Here is a 24,364-nt window from a genome sequence, read left to right as displayed (position 1 = left end):
GAGAGGTGCAGGAGAGGCTTCTTCTGTCTGCCTCAGTTGCCGGGGCTGGTCCTGCAGGCATGTGGCATGAACTTGCTGGATTAATCACCTGCATGTCAAATTTTCTTATAGGGGCATGGTTTAGGTTCATCTTCCTCCTCAGACACACACTGTTCTATCCTCAGCTTTGACTTCTCACTCCAGCAGCAGGTATACAACACACTAAACTTTTTTTACCTCACACAACCTTTTCTTGTGATTAGTTGAAATGCTGCCATTGCCAGCATCCACTGCTTGACCCTTACCTTTTGCTTGTTTGCTCAGAAGCAAAAATGATCCTGATATCACAGTCTGATATGCAGAGGGCCAGTGTCTTTCCCAGGCTCACCTGGACAAGGAGAAAACGTTTCTGCAGAAAGGCCAAAAGCCCAGACAGTAGCAGGCAGCATATGGGATCAAGTTCCACCTGCCTGCAGATTAAAGGTAAACCTTCCCCAGCTGTAGCCCCTGCTCTGTGTTGCTGCTGCTGCCACTGTGCCATGGCTGCAGTCCCAAACTGGGAGCTGAACCAGTCTAAAAGTACCCTAGGTAGAAAAGGGGCAGTTTCAGCCAATGCAGCTACTGAAAGAAACATACAGGGCTCCTCAGCGTGCCCCCAAGGACATCCCATTAGCAGCAGCCTCCAGATTCAAGTGGTGCAGGTAGGGGACTGCACACCCCCAACTTTTGCAGAATGAGGCAAGACCTTTCCTAACTGCTGAGGCACTGCCTCATGGCACTGCTAGGACTGAACTGGCCCCAGCTGCAGAGGTGCCTCTCCTCACAGGGCACTGACACATGGGAAAATTACTGGGTACAATCTGGCTCTAGAGATAAACACAGGACTTAGTCCAGAAAGCTACCATGGAAAAGCAATAAATCCCCTTTGGGGAAAAAAAAAAAAAGACAAACAACAAACCCACCAAGCCACACTTGTGTTGCTGTTGGGAATGCTCCTGCAAGGTAAGAGCAGGTGTGTTTGAGCTTTTGTCCTGAAATATTTCTGAAGGTGTTCATTATCTGTATGAGTTAACTGAAGGTGGAACTTTAGGAGAGGGAAGTGGCTGTGTGCAGATGTGTGGAGGCTCAGTCCCTGTTAGGGTGCGAGGGGCCCAGCCTGCACCACAGTGCTGGCCCTGGTTGCTATGGTGTTAAATGCATAGAGCAGGGATGCTGCTGCACATATGGCCTCTTGTGGGAGCCTGGACCCTCTCCTTCAGTCCTTTCCTAAAATGTGCTGCAGCCATGCCCATGCCCAGCCTTGCAGCCAACCATCCATGCTGCTGTCCTGCTTGCCAGGGCCCTGGCATGGCCTCAAAGCTGCCTTAGTTCTGCAGAGTGAATTGCATTGCAGACCACATCCAGCTGGAATGCAGCTTTGCCCTCACACCACATCACCTCATCAGTGACTTCAGTTTTCTGGTTTGTTCCTCTCGGCATCTGTAATAAAAAGGGCAACATATGATAGGGATGACTGGAAAGAGGGTGGGAGGCAGGGTTGCTTGGCTGGGTACACCTGATGCATCTAAGTGATCCCTGCATTCCTCAAGGTCGAGAGGGAACCGTGGAGGCGAGGCACGTGTGCCGGCTGGCCCCCGCCGCCGCTTCCTTCGGTGCCAGCACCGAGAGTCACATGGTGGCAGTAGTGAGGGAGGTTCGGGAGCCACGGGGAGAGCCTGCAGGACCCGATCCGCGCTGTGGCAGCCAGAGGAAAGGCAACTCGCCCACTGCCATCCATGCACCCCTCTCGTAAGAAAAATCTACCCCTAGCTAGGGGCAAAGCCAAGTGCTGTTTGCACTGCAGATTAGCTACGGAAAGAGCAGTGCAAAGCTATGCTCTAGCTTCTTCACAAGAACCACAGAATGGTTTGGGTTGGAAGGGACCCCCAAAGGTCATCTAGTCCAACCCCCTCTGCAGTCAGCAGGGGCATCCTCAGCCAGATCAGCTTGCCCACAGCCCTCTTGAGCCTTACTTTGAATATCTCCAGGGATGGGGTCTCAACTACCTCCCTGGGCAACCTGTTCTGGTGTTCTACCACCCTCATGGTAAAAAACTTGTTCCTAACATCCAATCTAAAGCTGCTCTTTTCTAGTTTGAAGCCATTGCCCCTCATCCCATCACTGCAGGCCTTTGTAAACAGTCTCTCTCCATCCTTCTTGTAGGACCCCTTTAAGTACTAGAAGGGTGCTATTAGGTCTCCCCAGAGTCTTCTCTTCTCCAGGCTGAACAACCCCAGCACCCTCAGCCTGTGCTCATAGCAGAGGTGTTCCAACCCCCTGATCATTTTTGTGGCCCTCCTCTGGCCCTGCTCCATCAGCTCCATGTCCTTCCTGTATTGAGGGCTCCAGAGCCGGACGCAGTACTCCAGGTGAGGTCTCACCAGAGCAGAGCAAAGTGGCAGAATCACCTCTCTGGATCTGCTGGCCACACATCTTTTGATGCAGCCCAGGATGTGATTTGCCTTCTGTGCTGCAAGCTCACACTGTCTGCCCATGCCCAGCTTCTTCATGAATGTGCCTTTCTCTTTCACACCTTCCAACTCTTGGACTTTGAAAAGTCACTGCCTCCTCTGGTGGTAACCAGCTGGATGTGTGTGCCTAAACAGGGCACATGGCCTGCATGCACTGCCTGCCCCTGCACAGTGTGGTACCTAACATGCTTCATGTCCTAGGGAAACTGAAGCGAAGGCAATGTGCTAATTCACAGTGAGACTGCTGCCATCAGGGTGTGGGAATGCCCTTGCTTGTGGGGCAAGCACAGTGGATCTGACCTGCAAAGAGTGGGAAACCTGCACATCTGGAGCTGCTCATGCCTTGTGTTCTTCCCGGTGTCCTCATGAGAAAAGCTACCATGTCTGCTCCTCCCACATCTACCACTGGAGCATAGCTCTCCCTACAGCAGCAGGTGCAACATCACAGGAGGCACATCAGATGTACTGGAAACCTCCATGGGTTGTGCAAGCAAATGCTAACCTCTCCTGAAACAGGTGGGTGTGAATGGTTTCTTCAGTGCAGTAACAGCAATAGGACTTTTCTAATCCATTTCTGCCTTGGACTGTGAGCGAGTAATGTACCTTACACCAAGTACCTCGCTCCATCGTAGGGATACCTTCCAAAGTGAGGCTACTCATGACATGTGGCACTGAGCAGAAGTGACAGTGGGGTCTAGCCACAGTCAGTTAAATTCTGTCTGGTTTTGGTAAGATCATAAAATCCATATTTTGTACAGCTAGCACATGTCATATTTCAGCTGGAACAGTTTGGCACTACAATAAGGCTTTTACACCAAGTGTGTTGAACTGATGAAAAATATGTTCAACAATCAAGCAACATCCTCCCTTTATCCTATTTTACCCATTTAATTCAGATAGCAGCTATTATCATCAGTGCTCCAACTCAGCTTGACCAGTATTCCATCCAACTTGACCAGTAGTCATTTTGACCCTGCATTTTCACACCGAAGTAGCTTTCTCTGACAGCCAGAGATAAACCAAGAGACAAGGAAAGCCCATTCTGCCCTGAATTAACTGGTGTGCCTTCCCAGAACATTACTCATCCTTCTCCAGGCTTTCTATCAAGCTTTACCACAGGTCTTCAACTGCTTTGATGAAGCCATTTTGATTATTAAATTACACAGGATGGAAGACCATGGATTTCTTCCTGCTTGATACAGCAGAATAAGAAACATTTTAAAACTGCATTGTCTATTCTAGGAGAAAAAAGTCACCAGCAGGTGTGGATCTGCAGTCACAAAAGATCCTCCCTTCGAAGCACACAGCAGTAAAACATGAGTGCTGTGTCTCATCTGACCCTGACAATATGGGTGCTATGAATCTACCTCTGCAAAGATTCTGTCTGATGATGCTTTACAAGCAGAGGCCCTCACCATGTGCACAGGCATGAACTCTCCTGTTGCAACTTCTTGTGAGAGCCAGGAGCCTTCCTGGAGCTCTGAGCTGCCTCCATCACTCCCTGTGCCTCTGCCTCTTTTTGCAGCTAGCTGGCTGGTTCTCGCCAGTGGTTGCTCCCCTGCCATTTGTTCAGCAGGATCTTGCAGGGTAAAAAGCTGCAGGGTAGCTGATCAGATAGAGGACAGGGTAATGTGAACCTGCTGTAGAACAAACAGCTGCACTCTCATGTGGTTTTTTTCAACTTAGTAATGCTTAAACACAAGCACAAGAAGAGTGAGGTAAGACTAAGTACCTACGGGCCATGTTAGGTGCATGGGCAGCGATGTGCCTGCTCTGTCTGTATGGAATGGAAGCATGACAAGGATGCCAGTGCATACCTCAGTCAGACCCCCACAGACCAGCTTCTCCTCTGCCCTTAACCAACACACAGGCAAAACAGGAAAACCCACATTAAGCCACCTGGCATCCTCACCTGCTAGGGGGAAAGCCAGCTGTGTGTGTGCCCCTAGGGCTGGTGATGCCAAACGGTCAGACAGCACAGCAGCTCCGGGGATGATGGGCAACTTACTCAAGCATTTTGATCCAATTTAGCTAACAGCTTACACCTTGCCCCAGAAAAGGGCATGGGGAGATTTTATTTCAAAGTCCCCCAAACTGTCATTTAGATCTTTTCTAAAGAAAATGTTTTATTACAAAGACTAAAATCATTAAACCAAGTATTTTAGTTCAGAATGTCCCTCTGTCCCTACAAATGCCCATCCGTACTTCTGCTTCATTTTAGGCTGAAAAGAACTTCATTTTGCTGCAGTTTGGTCACCGAAGGGAAGAATCTCATTTTCACTGCCTTCACTTCAAGCAGGCACTGCTTCAGGAGGTAGGCAGGAAGGGGTCCCTGGGTTATTCTGTAACTGCAATGCCCAGAAAACACAATTCTTGCAGGAGTTAGGGTTATTTGCAGCCTCTTTGTGAGAAACCTGCAAGCTCTGCGTCATATCAGATAGCTCACGAGATTTTCTTACAACAGATTACCTCTGGCAATGATTTCCAGAGAGTTCATTTATTGCAAAAAGATCAAAGGTAATTTCATTCCTGTCCTAACACTTACAACAGTCATGGTTTTGAAAGGCTTAATGCCAAAGTAAGCATTCCAATAAGGCTTACTCTTGCCTGATCATCTGAATGGTACTGAAATTTCCTTCACAGCTGTGTTTTGGGGGAACATTGGCCCAGCCTGGGACTGATATCTCCATGCACTGCCCCAGCTGTGGAAAGGAATGGGGAAAGCAGGGACTGAAATTCCTGGGGGTTTTTCCTGTTCCAGTAAAGCTGAACCCAGGTTTCCTAATTGCCCAGCCAGTGTTTAGGAGTGGCTGTGGAGTAGAAGCTGTTCACTGCCTTCAGCTGTTTTAATAGTAAAGTGTGAGAAAAAGAAAGAGCTTTAGGGCTGGAGGTGAGACTAACCCTAGAATCCCAGAGGACACAGGGAGTCCATATCAGGCAGCAAGTAATGTAATTTGTCATTTCTGTCATTGCTTCTTCCTGATTCAGTGAGGCATGTGTTGACACAGATGATCCCAGTTTAAGCAGCAGGTTAAGCACGAGACATGAAATCAGCTCAGAAGCAAAATTCTTGAAACATCACCAAACTGCTGAGATTTGGGTTGAGAGAACTCCTGAAGGTAAATACAAACTAAAATAAACGACAAATTGCTTATCTCTCTTTATACCCCAATCACTGAAGCTCGGAGAGCAATCAGCTGCTGGACAGGGTGAGGTGTGGAGCAGGACCCAATCAGCATCCCTTCACAGGGGCTAAGTGCTGCTCATTGGTGTCCCCTGCCACTGGGCTCATATAAGCTCAGTGCTGGAGTGCAGCCAAGGCACTTTGCTGATGCGACTGAAGGTGGTAAGTATGGCTTGTCTGTTCCTCAGCTGCTTTCTAAGGGCAGACTGCATGGGAGCCATGCCTACTAACCAGGTAACCTTGTTGTGTAGGGGACTGAAAAGAAAAGGAATCCTCTGCCTTCCCTTCAAAGCTTGCCTCTGCTTTGGGGAGTGCCTGAACTTTCAGCGAGATCTGAATAAATCTGAAAACCAAGGAGGCTCTGGCTTTATGCTGCACAGTCAGTCAGGTTGCTGGACAGCTTGTGCAGTTTCCATCCTTGGAAGTTTTCAAGACTGGAGGACAAAGCCCTCAGTGAGCTGGTCTAAACTTAGTGCTGATCCAACTTAGGACAGAAGGCTGGACTAGGGACCTCCCAAAGTCCCTTCCAGCCTGGGTCACTCTGTGATTCTATTAAACCGATGCTGCATTTGTCTTGCTCAGTGACAACAATACCCTTTCTTTAAAATAAAGAAAGGAAAAGGCATCTTGCTTTGACTGGGGTGCATTTGCAGGTATCTCTCTCTGGTCTGCTGAGTTCATCTGATTTTCCTGCAGTTTAATTAATGAGTGTCTCATATCAGTGTAGTCTGATAACCTAATAATTGCAATCTCCTGTCTGCAAGGTACTCTGTAAACACTGGCCTGTGTTCTTTGCTATATATCTTCAGTGAGTGGCAGCAGCTGCATAATTGCACCTTACCATGGTGTACTTCCAAGCTCCAGTGGATATTTCCACTGACCCTTTGTCTAGCCTGTGCTATCTCATGCTTCTCTCTTTAGAAGAGAGTGATGGGGCTGTTACAGATGTCAGGTCTGCTCAGGTCACAGCTGAAGCTTCAGGCAAGGGTTAGGAGGAGCATTAGCACATAAGTAACAGTTATGGGAATCAAGAGAGTCTTGGTTGTCATGAGGTGTCATGAGGTGACTTGAAACTGCTCTGGAGGCAGCATGGGGAGATGTTTGCACTGGACATCGCTCCTCTCAGCCCTACAGGGTGTGACTGCTGAGGCCATCAGCAGGAGAGCAGCTCACTGGTGTCATGTCAAGGCCTCCAAAAGAGGAGAAGGTCAGATTCTTCCCATCCTTTGGTACTGTTTCAAGTCCCTGGCCACCTTGCATAGATGCTGTTGGTATTCCTATACTTGAGGCAGTTTTTAATATTACCTTCAGAGACACAGTGGCTTGGGACATAGCTTAGCCTAAATATGAATCCAGGTGTAGGGCACGGTGATGCAGAGATGGATTGGGATGTCTGTATGCAAACATCTGTGCAGTCCTGCAGCACTGTGCCAGGAATAAAACAAACTTTGAGGAGACTTATGAGAAATTCTCCAGTACAGATGAGTGTAGCTGTTGACCTAGTCAAGAGGCAGGTCTTGATTCTTTGTTCCCTGGGCTTCTAGAAAATGTGTCTGTATCTACTTTGGGTGAGCAAACAAATGAAAACCCCACTCTTGCCCTTTTCTTATATCAGGTGTTAAGGGAACTGAGCACAACGAGGTGGAAAGCCAGTAATGCTCTTCCCTCTAGGGATCAACCACTTCACCATTGTGTGCTGCCTCCAACACTCAGTTTTAGGTCTAGGTTGGCTGCCCTTGGCAGGGGTGATGCTGGGGCCTGCAGAGCTTTTTGGTGGTGGAGTGGGAGGCAGTTGGGTGCTGCTGTTTGCTGGCAGGTGACTGAGCAGTGTCAGGGGAGGCCCTGGGGAGATCACCTACCTTCACCCAGGGTTGCCAGGTCGCTGTCCTCATTTTGTGTCATTGGGCTCCCCATGTGCTCAGGTGAAATGCAGGGGCTCTGGGGACAAAATGGGGGTGCAAAACCTGCTGTGGAGTGGCCCAGTGCCACTAGCCCCCCTCCAGTAACCCCCCACAGCTTGATGTCACTCCTGCAGCTGCCCCATGGGGAAAGATGTGGCACAGGTATTGCACCCATGGAGCCAGAACTGGAGGGAAGAGAGGGTTTTTGCAGGGCCCCAGAGCCAATGCCAGCCTCCCTCAGGGCCAGCATCCACTGAGACAAGGTAGCCACATGCTGGTAGAGAGAGAAAAGGCCTGCAAAAACAGCCCTAATAATTTCAGCCCGCTGCCTCTCCTCTTTTCTCACCCCACTGCAAAACAGTGGATATGGGCATCACCAGAAATAAAAAAGGGGGGGAAATGCTTGTAAAATCTCTTTTGCCTACATTTCAGCTAGGAACCAGAGACCTCAGTTGTGAAAGTATTCTCACCACCTCTGATACACTGCAGCTTATCTCTTCTTTACCCACAAGTGACTTTTGCTCCTTCCCAGTTAATTCATCAGGTAAATAAGGATTTGCTTGGGGAGACATGCTCAAGGTTGACACAAATCCTAGCTTGCAAGGAAATTAATGATTTTTTTTTTTCCCTTTAATCCCTGCCAAGAATCAGCAAGTTTGGTGGTGGTGGGGAAGAGTGCTGAGAAGCAAAATTTACTGTGAGAGTTTTTGTTTGACCAGCTGCAGGGTCCAAGCTGTTTGGCATGACTGCCCTGTACCTTCATGATGTCTCACTGCTTTGTGGGGCTGGGGTTGGTGTGTGCAGGGGAGAAAAGATAACTCAGCACCTAGCATGGATGTGGATCAGTGTCCCCTGCCTGCCATATTGCTTCAAGCTTCAGCTGCTGAGCCAGGAGGTGGCATGAGGTTGTTGAGCTCCATTTTCAAGATGCTTGAGCACCCCTGGCTGAGAATAAAGCTCAGCTGCATGCTGTGGGCCATTTTAGCCCTTTGCTGTGGCTAGAATAACAGTGTGGTGTATTTCTGTGTTTCAGGGACATCCCAGCAAACAGGGAGTGAACTGCAGCCCCATCTTCCTGGACAGTGAGGAAATCACAGCTCTAACCTCAGGTGGTCCCCACTGTGCTGCTTCAAAGCATCTCCTGCCAAGTGGCTGAAGCAAGGCAAGAGAGCAGAAGGAGGTTGGCAGAAATGGTAATTAAGGTTGCCCTTTGGCTCACATGAAGCCACAAATTAATGGGATAATCTGGGCCTGGCCATAACTGTGTGCTGTCTGCTTGCCTGGCTGGGGTGAGTCAGCAGGTCCTCACATGCACTGCAGTAGCTTTATGGCCTGGGATGAAGATGATGCCCACCAGACCTGTTAGCCTCTGCTGTCTGTGCTGCCCATGTTGGCTTCAACATCCTTCTGTCAGCTGCCCGAATTCCCTCCCCAGTGCAGCAGCTGAAGTGGATTTCCCACATCCCTTCCACATGGTAGCAGGCCAGGTCCTTTTGCAGGCAGCACTCTATGTTTAGAAATGAGATATTTCTTCTTTGTGTCACTGATTTTCTATCAAACTGCAGAACTACGTCTTTGTTCTCAGTCTGACATTAAGTGGAGAAGGAAGGTCCAACATCATACCCTTGAGAATTCCTACTACAGTAAAGCTGACAATTGCATTACACTTGCTCTAACTGCAAAGTACACCACCACAGTAGTGTAGGAAGATAGGGCAGACTATGCTACAACAAGCAGGTTAACACCAACTTTCATCATCAACCAAAGTAAGACACAAGTCTCCAGCCATGACCCTGTTGAACTGCAAGGTCCAACAACAAAGGCTGAAACAGGGCAAATTCATTTTGTGACCAGGCCAGAAGGGAAGCTTCCAATTACCCAAACCAGGTGTCTGTTCTTCATGGGACTGGCTTCCTTGGTACAAAAGGGTGGGATTGCAGAGTCACACCACAGAGGTCATGCTGAAGCTCCTTGTAGCTCTTGTTGATCAGCAGCACCTGCTGAGAACAAACTACACAAAGAGAGTCCATCTTTTGCCTGTGTCTACACTGGTGACACAGAGAAACCAGCACAGCAAATTACCATGGTCACAGAGCACAGGTACCATTAGAGCTGCCGTGTTTAAGAGCCACTGAGGAACTCAACCTTTGCAAACTTGCTTAACCATTGTCTGGAGCCACTTTTACCTGCTGTGCTCCTGTAGTTGTTCCTGATGATGCCACTTTGCTTTACTTTTTTTGATGCTGGGAAGCAAAAAAGCATTTTTCTGTCACCTTCTCCATATCCCCCAAGATTTATAGCCTGCTCTCACCATCAGCCACCTGTCTCATTTCCAGTCTGATGAACTCTCCTCTATTATACTGGTTTACTGTGGAACTTTCTCTGTACCCCTGAGGATCTTTGCTACCCTTCCCTGATATTTTGTTTCTATCAGTTCTCTTTTTCACTTTTATTACACCCAAGTGCCAGAGCAGAGACGTTCTGGCACTTTGTGCCTGCTACCACCATACGATTTTTTTATCTGGAATTTGACACTGTCTCCCACAGCATCCTCCTGGAGAAACTGCCTGCACATGGCTTGGATGGCTAGACACTTCACTGGGTGAAAACCTGGCTGGATGGTCAGGCCCAGAGAGTGGTGGTGAAGGGAGTTAAATCCAGTTTGCAGCTGGGCACAAGTGGTGTTCCCCAGTGCCAGTACTGGGGCCTGTCCTCTTTAATATCTTTATCAATGACCCGGATGAGGGAATTGAGTGCACCCTCAGTAAGTTTGCAAATGACACTAAACTGGGTGTGAGTGTTGACCTGCTTGAGGGTAGGAAGGCTCTACAGAGGGATCTGGACAGGCTGGATCAGTGGGTCTCTTCTCCCAGGCAACCAGCACAAGGAGAAGAGGACACAGTCTCAAGCTGTGCAGTGGAAAGTTTAGGCTTGATCTTAGAAAGAAGTTCTTCACAGACAGAGAGATTGCCCATTGGAATGGGCTGCCCAGGGAGGTTGTGAGGTCAGTTGTATGAAGTTTAACAAAACCAAGTGCTGAGTGGTGCACTTGAGTCACAACAACCCAGTGCAAAGCCACAGGGTTAGGGCAGAGTAGTTGAAAAATTGTCCATCAGAGAAGGACCTGGGGGTGCTGGTTGAGCACTGGCTGAACATGAGCCATCAGTGTGCTCAGGCACCCAAGAAGGCCAACAGCATCCTGGCCTGCATCAGGAATAGTGTGGCCAGCAGGAGTAGGAAAGTGATCATGCCCCTGTACTCAGCTCTGGTGAGGCTGCACCTCAAATACTGTGTTCAGTTTTGGGCCCCTCACCACAAGAAGGACATCGAGGTGCTGGAGCATGTCCAGAGAAGGGCAACAAAGGTGATTAAGGGTCCAGAGAGCAACTCTTGTGATCAGTGGTTGAGGGAACTGAGATTGTTTAGTCCAGAGAAGAAGAGGCTGAGGGGAGACCTCATTGTTCTCTACAATTACCTGAAAGGAAGTTGGAGTGAGGTGGAGTTGGTCCCTCCTGTCTAGTATCAGGTAATATGACGAGAGTAAATGGCCCAAAAGTGTGCTGGGGGAGGTTTAGATTGGGTGTTAGGAAAAAATTCTTTACTGAAAGGGTGGTCAGGCTTCAGAATAGGTTGTCTAGGGAGGTGGTGGAGCTATTGTCCCCAGAATTGTTAAAAAAAACATGTAGACTTGGTGCTTTGGGACATGGTTTCATGGCCATGGTGGTGTTAAGTCAGTGGTTGGACTCGATGATCTTAGAGGTCTTTTCCAACTGGGACAATTCTACGATTCTATAAATATTCTCAAATTACTGCTGGGTAGACTTATCTGCAGTTTCTTCATGACTAAGGTGAAAAAAAATGCTCCTGACTTCATAATTAAACACAGAATCAAACAGAATTAATCAAGTTGGAAGAAACCTCCAAGATCATCAAGTCCAACCAATCACCCAACCCTATCTAGTCAACTAGACCATGGCACTAAGTGCCTTATCCAGTCTTGTCTTAAACACCTCCAGGGACATCGACTCCACCACTTCCCTGGGCAGCCCATTCCAATGGCCAATCACTCTCTCTGTGAAGAACTTCTTTCTAAGATCAAGCCTAAACTTCCCCCTGCACAGCTTAAGACTGTGTCCTCTTGTTCTGTTGCTGGTTGCCTGGGAGAAGAGACCAACCCCCATCTGGCTACAACCTCCCTTCAGGTAGTTGTAGACAGCAATGAGGTCTCCCCTGAGCCTCTTCTTCTCCAGGCTAAACAACCCCAGCTCCCTCAGCCTCTCCTCACAAGGCTTGTGCTCCAGACCCCTCATCAGCTTTGTTGCCCTTCTCTGGACAAGTTCAAGCAACTCAACATCTTTTTTGAACTGAGGGGCCCAGAACAGGACACAATACTCAAGGTATGACCTAACCAGTGCACCAAATACAGAGCACTAAATTTTCCAGTGGAGTGAATGTTTCAATGTACATTAGGCAGAGGATAATTTACTGAAGATGGTGGCCAGATGATGGTTTACCATGAACATGGCCTGGAATATCACTCCAAAAAGGCAGTTTTGTGCATCTGTTATATTGAGGGTTTTGAAATGCTAGTATCACAGTATCACAGTACATTAGAGGTTGGAAGGGACCTCCAGAGATCATCAAGCCCGACCCCTCTGCCAAAGCAAGGTCAGTTAGGATAGTCTGCACAGGAATGCATCCAGATGGGTTTTGAAAGTCTCCAGAGAAGAAGACTTGAGCCCCATGCAGGCTGGCCACTCTGCCTTCACACCCAAATATCATTTCCTGCCTTCGAGAACTATCACCCCAGGGCCTGGCTGCATGCTTTTCCTCCCAGGTGACTGTGGGTCTCTGTTTCCACAACACAGGAGCTGACCAAGCCATGCCTGCTCACAAGTAGCAGTTGCAGGGGAAGTCAGGAAAGTGAAGCTGACAGTGCATGGATTCTTCCCGACCTGCCCAGTCAGTGCACGTGGACTGCTGCAACGCCAGCTGCCATGTCTCCACACTCCTGCATAGCCTTGTGAGTAATTCTGTCATGCTGCTTCTTCAGGGTGCAGAGAGCTCAGTAGCTTCCTCTTCTGAAGAAAAAGTGCTATTGTTGCAGCAGAAGTCAGTAGTTGGACAGTATGTTATGTTAATGACAGCTAATTTTCCAGGAGGCAACACCTACCTAGCATCTCCTCTCTGGGATGAACTTTCCCACTCCCTTTAATCCTGCAGAAAGACATGGCTGGCTCAAGACTCAGGTCTGTGCTTCCCAGCACTCATTGGAAAGTGTCTGCTAGTTTGGGGCATCTCATTTCAGAAGAACTAAGATGAACACATTTTAGAGGTAGATTTCAACCAGGGACTTGTACACTTGTGCAAAGTGCTGGGCACAGGAGGAGATGCAGTGTTGGCTCTCCTGGCTGTACCGTAATGCATGAACATTCCTCAACGCTGTTGCACCCAGCCTGTTACACAGCACACAAAGTCAGCAAAGGGCTGCAGTCTGACTGCCCTTCTCCATTCAAACAGTCCAAGGCTCTGTGTAAGAAGATTTGTAAGTAGCAGCAATACCTTCACCAATGGCTCAGAGACTTCCACGGAGACAGGTTGCCAAAGCCTGGGCTTTTAAATAAGCAGAAAATGACCCCCACAGAAGTTGCCCACTCTTTGTAAGCAACCCAAGAGTGCAGTGCAAGGTGAATTGACAGTTAAGAGTGCCTCTTGTCCTTACAGCAGCAAGTTTCCTCCTGGGGTGAGGTAAGTTTGCCAAAATGCCCAGACTAGACTAGTCAAGAGGAGCTTTAATGGCCCAGCAAACCAGACCCAGACAAGGTAATAAAGGCAGGGCTGTTCTATAAATGTCAGGGGAACTGTGGACATTTCCCTGGCTGTGCTGAAGGTGTAAAACATGAATTCAGCTCCAGCATATGAGGAACTGGAGCCCATGGGAGGTGTGACACTGCTCTGTGTGGATACCTGCCAGCTGGGAGCTGGCTGGGGGAGTTTCATGCTGCATGCCAGGCAGGACACGGACACAGCACAGCCACCAGCATGTGTGAAGACCAAAATAGCCTCTGGGTCTAGTCCATGAAGAAGGGAGGAGTAAGCTCCAGAGCCTCAGAGCAGATCCAGCAAACATGCTTCAAGGCACTTACTCAGTGCAATCCTTGCAGCTAGTGCCCAGGGATAGAATTAGCTCTTTTCAGCCAAAGTGTTGGCTTTTTCCCCTCAATTATCATGCTGATCAGGATAACATTCTTGGGTTTTACCAATTTAGCATCAGGGTGCCACTGGGCAGAAAGGCAGGGCTGGTGCCAGGGCTCATACCACACCCCAAACTAACAGAGGTGGGCAGCCAGGCATCAGAAAGCTCCCTGGAGATGTCTTCTGTCTGAGAGGGACCATGCAGTAGCCCTGGAGCAGGGAGTGAAACATAAGCCACTGTATAGCAGTGAAGAAAATACACTGGGACACATCACACTGTTTCTTTTATTTTGCAGCAGTGCATGGAGAGGGTTACTTGGTTTCTCTGCTCTGGGTAAATCACAGATGACAGCCAATGTACAAAACACCTCTGGGCTTTCTGAGGTTCCCATGTGAAACCTGATTGAAGTTTTGGTGGTAGAAGCAGAGGTTGTGGGTGGAGGGGGACAACAATGTTATTTTATTTAAGAATATTAATACTTTATTTTTTTTTTCCAAGGATACAGGTAGACTAGTTCTGATACCCCTTGAGCCAGCTCTAAGCTGCTATAACCTCAGTAAGACTCACTTGGTTTGCCAGGACTGTTTTTCCCCAGACATCTTATGGAATAACGGGCCATCAGTAAAAGCAGAAATGCTGGACAGAAACCATCCTTGTCCACTGCAATCCTGAACTGATACCAGCAGCTGCAGGCCTCAGATGTCCCCACCACCACATCCTTTAGGGACACCAAAGCTGTTTGCCACAGACCCTCGTATCCCCATAGACCTGCTGCCTTCAGACTCATACATAGAGCTCATGCAGCTAGGGAAGGAAGCTGACAATATGGTAGTGATTGGGAAATGAATCTGATAGGAACTGCAGAAAATTTGCCCCAGAGTGAGGGAAAGGCTATTGTGTTTAGGGGATGGTAGCTGGTGGCAATGCAAAAGGGTAGTCCTCCTTCTGGTTCCCACCTTTTCCTTTCTGACACAGCTCACCCTGGCACAGGTTCTCTTCCACTTCCCTGTCCCCTCACCAGGCTCCATCACTGCAGACCCTGGAGCTGCAAAGCATCTCACCATTCCACATCATGCCTTGCTGGGGTTCAAAGGGCATGGTAGCTTCTTGTTTACCACAATTACTAGCTGAAGGTAAATGTCCTTACTTTCTTCTCTTGAGCTGACTTCCGGCAATCTAGACATGTAATGTAAGGGACAGGTCCTAGTTAAATGCCAGCTGAAGGAGATGGAGTTTCCCCATGCCATGGCTCAGCCACACTGAAAACCCTGAGCATTTTGGTGGCTTTTAGAGCAGGTGGAAAATAGCTGCTGCTGTGGGGGAAACTCATTTAAGTGAGTTATTGCCCCACACTCATTTACCAGCACTCAAGAGAGTTTGTGCTGTGCATGGTAACACAATGGAGGGAGAGGTAGCAGCACATGTATAAAACTCATTTCTGGGCTTGAGATGTAAGAAGGCTGACTCCTTTTAGTAGTAAAGACCTGCACCAAACTACTACCCCCATACTCTTGCAAAACCATAAGTGTTTATAACAAGCTTGCAAAACTTGGAGGGAGATGTCTGTGTCTTTAAGTAAACCAGCATGTCATCAGCTGTGCAAGGGGAAACTGAGCAGCAAAGAAGTGGGGCTTTGTCACCTCACCCTGCTCACAAAAAAAGGAAATGTGCTGGCTGTCAACCAGGGGCAATACATTGGTGGCCCAAATAAATGCAGTTCTCATCAATATTTTCCCTCCATCTCTGAAAAAGTCCAAGGACACAACTTGCCTGGCTGCATGGTGAGTTTGGTTGTGCACTTGGCAAACAAAGTCTTCTTTCATTGTGGTTGCAATTGCTGTGATGTGGTTCTTGGCTTCTGCTGGAGTCTGGCAGGGACTAGCAAAAGTGGGAGGCTGGATTGCACTGATCAAAGAGCTCAGTTTAATTATTTGCAAAAAAAAACCCCAAACTCTCCAGAGTCCTCTATGGCTTGGGCCTTTCTGATGGCTTGGAGCTGTCTTTGCAATTCTGGGAGTCCTGGCCAGGCAAGCAACAGTTGGCTCAGAGGTATCTGAAAATGCTGAAAGCAGAGGTGATGCTGGGTAGGATGTGCAGAGCCTTCTGTCTTTCTCACCTGCTGTGTAAAATCCTAAGGCTTATCAGCTCTTCTCACTTCAGTTAGGTATAGGCCTGGTCTAGGGCCTTGCAGAACAAGACATTTCAGAACAGCTCTGAAATTAATTGCTTTATTTTGTTTAATGCAAAAGAATTGATAATTCATTGCAAGGGCGATGAAAAGCTGCACCTAGCTCCTAGTGCCATTAACTGTCCATGAGGACCTTTGCTCTCGGAGGTGGGGTGTCTCTTGGTGGCCTCGCTCAGCTTACTGAAGCCTCATTTTATCAGGGTTCGTGTTGTATAACAGTTGTTTTAATTTGATTTTTTTCCTTTTCTTTTTTTCCCCTGCATTATTTCAGGCCAAAAGAAACAAAGATCTTGCCCAACATCCTGAGGAAAATTGGCTCCACCCCAATGGTCCGAATCAACAAGATTGGGAAGTCCTATGGGCTCAAGTGTGAGCTCTGTGAGTGTTCCCTTTCCACCAGGTTTTTCCATGCCACAAGGTGAGGGTGAGGGGGGATGTTGGAGGGAGGCTTCAGAAGAGGCTTTATGGAGAGCAAGCACAGCTGGAGAGGACCAGATGTGGAACGTGTTGTGCTCTCCTGCTTACCAGGTTACACTAAAGTCATTTGTCAGGTCAGACATGATGGTTTCAGGCTGCAATGTTCAGGGGCTGAGCAGTGATGGAGGCATTGCTCTTCCCAAGTAACTGCAGCCTCGACTCAGAACAGAGTTGGGCTGGATTTGGGGATGAGTGGATGGCACCATGACAACTGACAGGAATGATGCAGTGCCCAGGGTAGCACACCACATGGACAGGAGAGCCCTTCCAAAACGTGGTGGCTGGAATGGGGCAAAGAGCATGGCAGAAACCTTCCCAGAGCCTGGCCAGGCAGAGGGAGCCAGCTCAGGCTGCAGGATACACACAATCAGGGCAGCCCCTGGCCACCAGGCAGAGCTCATGCCAGTCTGCAGCCAAGTAGCAGGCCAGTGACTCATAGCTCCACAAGTCCCACACAGGGGGAGCTCTGCTCTGCCTTGGCATCTGCCACTCTGCTCTGGTGAGACCTTACCTAGACTACTGTGTCCAGCTCTGGGATCCTCAGCACAAGGAAAACGTGAACCTGTTGGAGTGAGTCCAGAGGAGAGCCACGAAAATGATCAGAGGGCTGGAGCATGTCTCCTCTGAGGAAAGACTGAGAGAGCTGGGGTTGTTCAGCCTGGAGGAGAAGACTCCTGAGAGACCTTATTGCAGCCTTTTGGTATTTAAAGTGGGGAGGGGAGGGGGTGTGGAGGGTGTGGGGGTGGTGTTATAAGAAAGATGGGAACAGTCTTTTTAGCAAGGCCTGTTGAAACACGGAAAAGGGGCAATGGTTTTAAATGAAAAGAGGGTAGATCTAGACTGATACAAGGAAGAACTTTTTTACAATGAGGGTGGCAAAAACACTGCCACAGGTTGCTCAGAGAGGTGGTGGATGTCCCATCCCTGGAAGCATTCAAGGTCAGGTTGGATGGGGCTCTGAGTAACCTGATCTAGTTAAAGATGTCCCTGCTCACTGCAGAGGGGTTGGACTAAACGGCCTTTAAGCATCTCTTCCAACCCAAAACATTCTATGGTTCCACGATTTTGTGATCTCCTGGCCATGCCACTTCCACTGCATCACCTCTAGCTGGGCCAGGCACTGCTGTCTGCTGCATCGCTGTCCTGCAGACAGAAACAGCTTCCCAAAATGCAGCCCAAGGCAGAAGCGTGGGGGCTGCAGACAGACAGGTTTATCAGTGGCTCACAACAGGAGTGCCAGGCCTGCTCAAAGCCAGGCCAAGGTGCTGGCTGTGGGGCTTGGTTTACCAGCAGGACCCAAGTCCTCCCCTGAGGGCATGTCAGTGTAGCACTGATGCTTACTCATGTAAATGTTATTTTTAGCCTGCTCCCCTAAAAAATAAGGATGATACGATTGGGCTGTTTCTGTGTATATGGACTTTTCAGTATTATTTCCTCTAATTCTTCTCAGCCAAAACGGACAGAAGGACAGTGAGATTCACGAGTGTCACGTAGCTGGGTGGGAAGGCGACTCAATGAGTACTCTGAATGGGACCTTGCAGTCCTGTGTGGCAGCAGGGAATCCTCCCAGCAGCCAGCCTCCAACAGGTGTGTGGAGCACACTGTGCTTGCTGACCAGATCCCTCCTCTGGGTCTGGGCTCCTCAGGGTGCTAACACTGCAGCCTCCATGCTGCACCACCCCCCTCTTCCCGGAATGAGGCTTCGGGGACAGTAGGGCACCGTGAAGCAGAGGTGTCAGAGATGGAAGAACAGGCTTACAACGTCTGGTTCCTCTCAGCCTGTCCCTTGGAGGATGTCTCAGTGGGGAAAATTTCTAACGAGAGTAGAAGTATTTGGTGCCAGCAGCAGCAGGGAAGCCAGGGATGGTCGTATTTGGTGGGATGGTGTCTCCCTCCCCTGGCGCAGGAGGGGAAGGAGAGCAGAACAGGCAGAGCAGCTGCATGGTCCTCAGTGAGCTGCAGGTCAACACAGAATCTCTTATCAAGCAAATCATAGCTTCATAGAACATCTTGTGTTGTAAGGGACCTTTAAAGGTCGTCTAGTCCAGCCCCCTTGCAGTCAGCAGGGACACCTTCAGCTAGGTGAGGTTGCTCAGAGACCCATCCAACCTGACCTTGAATGTTTCCGGGGATAGGGCATCTACCATCTTTCTGGCAACTCATGCTAGTGTTTCACCGCCCTCACTGTAAAAAAGTACTTCCTTATGTCTAGTCTGATTCTACCCTCTTTCAGTTTGAAACCATTACCCCTTTTCCCTGTTGCAACAGGCCAGCTAAAGAGACTGTCCCCATCTTTCCTATAGGCCCCTCTCTGAGAACTGAAAGGCTGCAGCAAGGTTCCCTGGAGCCTGCTTTTTTCCAAACTGAACAAATGTAGAAATGCTTGCAGCAGTGCTGTGTCAAGGAGGCAGTTATGGTTGGACACCATTACCTGGTAATTGCTGTGCCTCCAGGGACATCTGAGTAGCTGAAGTTTTGGCAGTGTTGCATTATAAAATGTAATGCTGAGCACACAATTTACTTTTCCCACATGAGTCTATCTGCTCAAGTATTGGATTATCAACCTGATTTGTCTCTGCGAGGATGAAGTGAATGACACCCTGAAAGTACCCATTTCTTCCTGCTGTCCATAAAATAGAGCTCAGTACCATCAGTTCAGATGTAGATGTTGATCAAAACCTTGGCCAGAGGAGTCATGCCCCAAGCATTAGCAGTGTGGAGGCCTGACTGGGAGCCAAGGCGTGCCTTGCATTTTGAGTGTGCCTTGGAAAATCTCTGTTACTTGGATTCTTTTTTTCATAGCTCGACAAAGAACTTGCAATTTTGGCTGACTCTTGAAAGTGCTCTTTCTATTGATTGTCTCTCCTTATGGCACCCTTACAGAAAGGCACCTTTTAGATACTTAGTAACTGCCATGCCCCAGAAAAGACCATGAGACCTTACTGTCAACCCCGACAGTGCCTTGCTTGGAGAATAGTCCTTGAGGCAGGGCAGAAAGGGGTATGTAGCTGATGTGGGACCTATAGCAACCACTGTATATCCAGTTGATTTTAAACCCATCCTAGACTTACCAGGCCTGCCCACTGCAGGGTGCTGCAGGTAGATGAAACTTGGGGGACAGATGTACTACAGGCAGATACACTGATGGGTAAGCCCCTGACAAGCTTCAGCACTCTGTAAGCAGATGGTGAATGCTTTTCCCTGAGCAAAGGACCATCTGACAGGGTAGGAAAGAGTGTCCACAAATGACTGCAGTGGTGGCTGGGGGAGCAGAAAGCTGGTGTTCCCTGCTGCACCTTGTCCCTGATGGAGCCTCTCCTCTCATTTCTAGTGGCAAAATGTGAGTACTTCAATGCAGGGGGCAGTGTGAAGGACCGCATCAGCCTGAGGATGGTGGAAGATGCAGAGAAAGCTGGGATTATAAAACCAGGAGACACTCTGATTGAACCCACTTCAGGAAACACAGGTGGGAAGGACAAGGATGCTTCCTCTGCCAGGGTACTGGGCAGGGTGGCCTTTCTGAGGGACTGTAGGAAGAGCAAGAGATTTGAAGAGCTCTTACACTTGCAGTTACAAGGACAGATTTGCACCCCACAGATGTGGCTCCATCCTCACCTCAGCCTCCATCCCAGCAGCTGGGACTCTGAGATACATCATGAATGAAATTCCTGAGGGCCTATAAGGGTCCCACACCTACACAGGTGTGTCTGACAGGTTACCTTGCAGCAAGGCAAACAGCCTTGAGAGCTGAAGGAGCTGGGCACCCCTGGGTATTTTCAGACTGGGAAGCTCTTGAATACTCAGAGGCTCTCAGAGAAGTTTTCCCTGGTGGGCTAGAAGAGAAATAATCTGTTGGGGTTTTTCATCTTGTCACTGTCATCTTGCTCAGGCATTAGGTGGGATGCTAGACAAGGAAGCACAACAGAGGAGCATCCCCCTAATTTTGCAGCTTGCACAGACTTCTTGGTATAAGGTTTCATGTCCCTTTGATGTTCCTTGCACCAGTGTCCCCACCACGGCAGGGACGTGTATGTGCATAGTTTGCTTTACAGCAAAACAACATGATGGAAGCTGTCAAGGTGCTCTGGATGGAGTTGAGATCACGTCCCTTGCTGTGTTCCTCACCTCCCCCTCACTAGCTATGCAGAACAGGGCTCATCTCATAAGAATTTTACTCCTTACTGGTCTGTGGTTGCAGGCACCCCAGAGCCCGTCCTTCTTTCCCTTGACCTGTGAAGGGATGTGTGTGCCTCGAGCTGTTCCCCAGGTGGCCGTGCTGACTCCCTGCACCCCTCACCCCCCGGGGGGCAGTCAGGGTGGCACATGCTCCCTATGGCCACCTTCAGTGCCCTCTCACAGGGACACGCTGCTGCAACCTCACCTGCTGGGGAGCAGCTGGCTCCATCCATCACTCTCACTGAAATTGGAGTAGAGACTCCATTCACCTGCCCGCCACGGGGTGACAAGTGCCACTTGGTGTGCATTTTCCCTCAGCTGAGAGCACTTGAGGGGGAGGGGAAAGCACCCTGAAGCAAAACACCTCTTCCTTTCTGAGAACAAAGGAAGAGGCCTGAGCCTGATGAGGGGAAGTAGATACTCCCCTGCCTTTCTGTTCACTCTGTGCTACACCTATAGGCTCCTAGGAGCAAGAAGATTACCGCAGCTCAGCTTGCCTTTTAGCACACCCTCCCGTGCTGCACCCCTGGTGCTCCTGGCACAGCCCAAGAGGATGGTGGAGGATGCTCTCACCTGTAGCTCCTTAGTGAGCGCTCCTAGGTTATGCTCACCCGTGGGAGAGAGGAACATAGGAAGCAACACATGGGTCAGCCTCACCAAATGCTGTTGTCAACCAATTCCCTTTCCTCTGCACCACCTAGGAATCGGACTGGCACTGGTAGCTGCAGTGAAAGGTTACCGCTGCATCATTGTCTTACCGGAGAACATGAGCCAAGAGAAGGTCAGAACTCTGTACACTATCACCCCCAGCAGGGAACATCTCCTCTGTCTTTGCCTGCCCCTCCCTTTCTAGAGACCAAATACCCTCTCCTTTAAAGGGTAACAAGCCCTGCCACATGCGCTGACGTAGCTTTGCAGTTATTCAGATCTCCTCTCCGTGATGCCCGGACTGACGCTGTAGCTGGGCCCACGTGTTAGCCAAACACACTGTGTGGCTGCAGAGAGGTGGAGCAGGATCTGCTGCCTACAAGGGCAAGGGCTGGATGGGGCAGACAGGTGCTGAGGCTCAGCTTCTGGTCCTGCTAACTTCCCTTCTAATGTGTCACTTGGTCTCTGTGTCTCTATGGCTTTCTTTAATATAAACACTTATGGCTGTCTGCATGGCTTTTTCTAGAAATGATGGAAGGTGATGCTCAGGTCCATCCTGGAGGTGGCAGAAATCTCCAACTTAGGGAGTCAAAAGTCTCACAAACTGCTTATCTGAACTCACACCAGTGAAGCTAGACTTGGACCGTGACTTGGATCAAAACTGAGCCCTTCTCCAAAGTGCCACTTTCATTTCAACCTAAATCTCATTTAAGCTGAGTCTGGATCAGATGCCATCTCCAGCTACCACAAGCTTCATCTTCAAGTAGCCCTGACACTCGCCTACTCTTCTTTTTGACCCCCTTTTCCCTGGACAGCCATATTTCCAGTGGATTAATACCCTAGGGCTAATTTGTAGCTGCTCCTTCCCTGGGCTTGGTGAAGGGAGAGAAGAGACTTGGAGTAAAGACAGCTTTAACCTCCTCCTTGCATGCAAGGGCTCAGATCATAGCACACAGGAGGTGGTATTCCCTACCCCATTTCTCTCTTGCCCCAGACACCAAGGAACAGCACAGTTGCTACCACTGCTGTGTCCCTAGCCTGCCCTCTGAGTAGGACAGGGCTCAAGGCCAAGCTCGAATCTGTGTGCCAGCCTCAGGCAGGAGGCCCTGAGTGCCAGGAAGGTAGCAAAGATAGTAGAGCTGAGTATCTCCAAATGCCAAAAGTCTCCCATGTGCAAAGCCCCTTTGGCATCTGACACTGCCATGAGCTCACAGGTTTGGATTACCATTGCTACGTGGGCTCGTTTGAGTTACTTCTCCTCTCTCCCCTCCCAAAGGTTGACATTCTGAGGGCACTGGGTGCTGAAATTGTGAGGACCCCGTGTGCCCGCTTCGATGCCCCGGAGTCTAACATTCGTGTGGCCTGGAAGCTGAAAAGTGAAATCCCAAACTCCCACATCCTGGACCAGGTATACATCATTCCCCCACTGACTATCTCTACCAAACACAGCTTATAGCTTGTGCTCCAAGAGTGCCTGTGTCTGGGGGCTCCTTTCGAACTGGCAGCAGAGGCAGATTTCATCAGCGGTTTATGACGTTGGAAACTCAGTCGCTCCTCTGTAAATCACAGGGCGGCAGAAACGAAACAAGGGACACTTCCAAACCTGCAATACTTCTGCCAAAACCTGGGTGTGGGTGAGGCTGGGTTTTCTTGTGCAATTCAAAGACTTCAGATTTATCTTTGACCTGAAAAAAAAAAAAAAAGTAACTATTTATGCCTGGCTAGCAGCCTCTGCTCTGCCTCAAAACCAAGCCTCATGCTGTAAAGGGCAAACTGTGATGATTCACACCAGCTGTTCCTGCAGCACTGGTTCTTGTACAGGAGGGCACTTCCCCCTTCAGCTTGACCTTGCTGCAGGAAGGCATCCCTACAGCGAACAGGGAGTCCCTGTAGTGCAGAAAAGTGCAGAAAAGTCAGGGAAGAGCCATTCTTCTGAGAAAAAAAAAGGAGTTCAATGTCTGAATACACCTTTCAGAAGCAGCGCAGACAGGAGTATGGCACTGCATACATTTCAGTGCCCTACCCCTGTACCCCTGAGGTGACTCCCTCTGGACACAGTTCTCAGCCACATAACTTGCTGGGGGCATTGTCAACCAGAAAACTGACAGAGCAGCCCTCAAAAAGTTATATATATGCATATATGATAGTTGAAAAAAGTTTTCTAATATGGCATTTGAGTAGAGATTTTTTTGTTTGTTTGCTTGCTTTCTGAGCTTTTAAGGGGTATTGTGGGGCTGTGTTCTCAACTTTTTCAAGGCAACAGAAAAAGTTAAAATGTTTCTACCGGAGGGGATAGCTAAAATACCCAGAAACTCTCTTCCCTTCTGCAGCTAGGTCTTTAATAAAAGCACCAGAAAACCTAGTAATGCAGCTTATGGGACAGCTGCACCATCCCCACTCTGAATGGGCACCGAGCAACAGGGAGGGAGTGTTTATAGGCACATTTAATCTTCCAGTCTCAACAAATCCCAAGTGTCCTTGGAAATCTGTCCCAAAGTGACAACCAGTAGGAACACCTGTGACCTGGCCCAGCCAGATTGCAGTCCACCTCTCGTCAAGGAGAGGAGGGGGAAGTTGCATGCTTTGTGCAAAGCTCATCAGGAGCTATTGCTAGTTTGGTATTTGACCTATGCTTCGCACAGTAACTCATGCTGTTCTCTGTTGAAATAAACAGTACCGAAACCCAAGCAACCCCCTGGCTCATTACGACACCACAGCTGAGGAGATCCTGGAGCAGTGTGAAGGTACTGCCTGTGCTGCTGTTTCTACGTGCTGAGGAGGTGCAGAGGGCTGTAACCCTCTTTGAGAGGCTCATTTTACATACCCTATTAACCTAAATGTCTAGAAATGGCCAGAAGGGCCTCTGGAGGTGAAGGCACCCTTAATAATGCTGACAGGCAGAGTGTAGCAAGTTCTCATAATCCACTCCAGGTAGATCTGAGCCTGCAGGGCTTCCCTGCTATGGCCTCCTATTTCAAAAGCCTAAGGGAGGAGACCACAGCTCTAACAGCTTAAGGCTATACCCAAGCATGAAGAACCTATCTCTTGTTGGCTACAACATCTCTGTTGTAGCCCCAAGAGACCTCATCAGAGCATGGCAAACTG

At 49.1% G+C, this 24,364-nt stretch overlaps 1 protein-coding gene across 1 annotated transcript in view; it reads left to right on the top strand.

Annotated features, from left to right (window-relative positions):
* Positions 1–968: 968 nt before the first annotated feature.
* The window catches only part of LOC128977588 (cystathionine beta-synthase-like), a 42,135-nt gene continuing 18,739 nt past the window's right edge, over positions 969–24,364 (top strand). The window contains 10 exon segments of the mRNA XM_054395213.1: positions 969–981; positions 1,569–1,767; positions 8,577–8,657; positions 8,659–8,767; positions 12,443–12,597; positions 16,230–16,336; positions 19,767–19,901; positions 21,313–21,392; positions 22,536–22,667; positions 23,934–24,003. Of these exon segments, the coding sequence (XP_054251188.1) occupies positions 969–981; positions 1,569–1,767; positions 8,577–8,657; positions 8,659–8,767; positions 12,443–12,597; positions 16,230–16,336; positions 19,767–19,901; positions 21,313–21,392; positions 22,536–22,667; positions 23,934–24,003 (1,081 nt within the window).

The sequence above is a fragment of the Indicator indicator genome, chromosome 1 (genome assembly GCF_027791375.1).
Source record: "Indicator indicator isolate 239-I01 chromosome 1, UM_Iind_1.1, whole genome shotgun sequence".
Taxonomy (NCBI): Eukaryota; Metazoa; Chordata; class Aves; order Piciformes; family Indicatoridae; genus Indicator; species Indicator indicator.
Note: the sequence above shows the minus strand (reverse complement) of the source record. Positions and strands in the feature narration are given on the sequence as shown.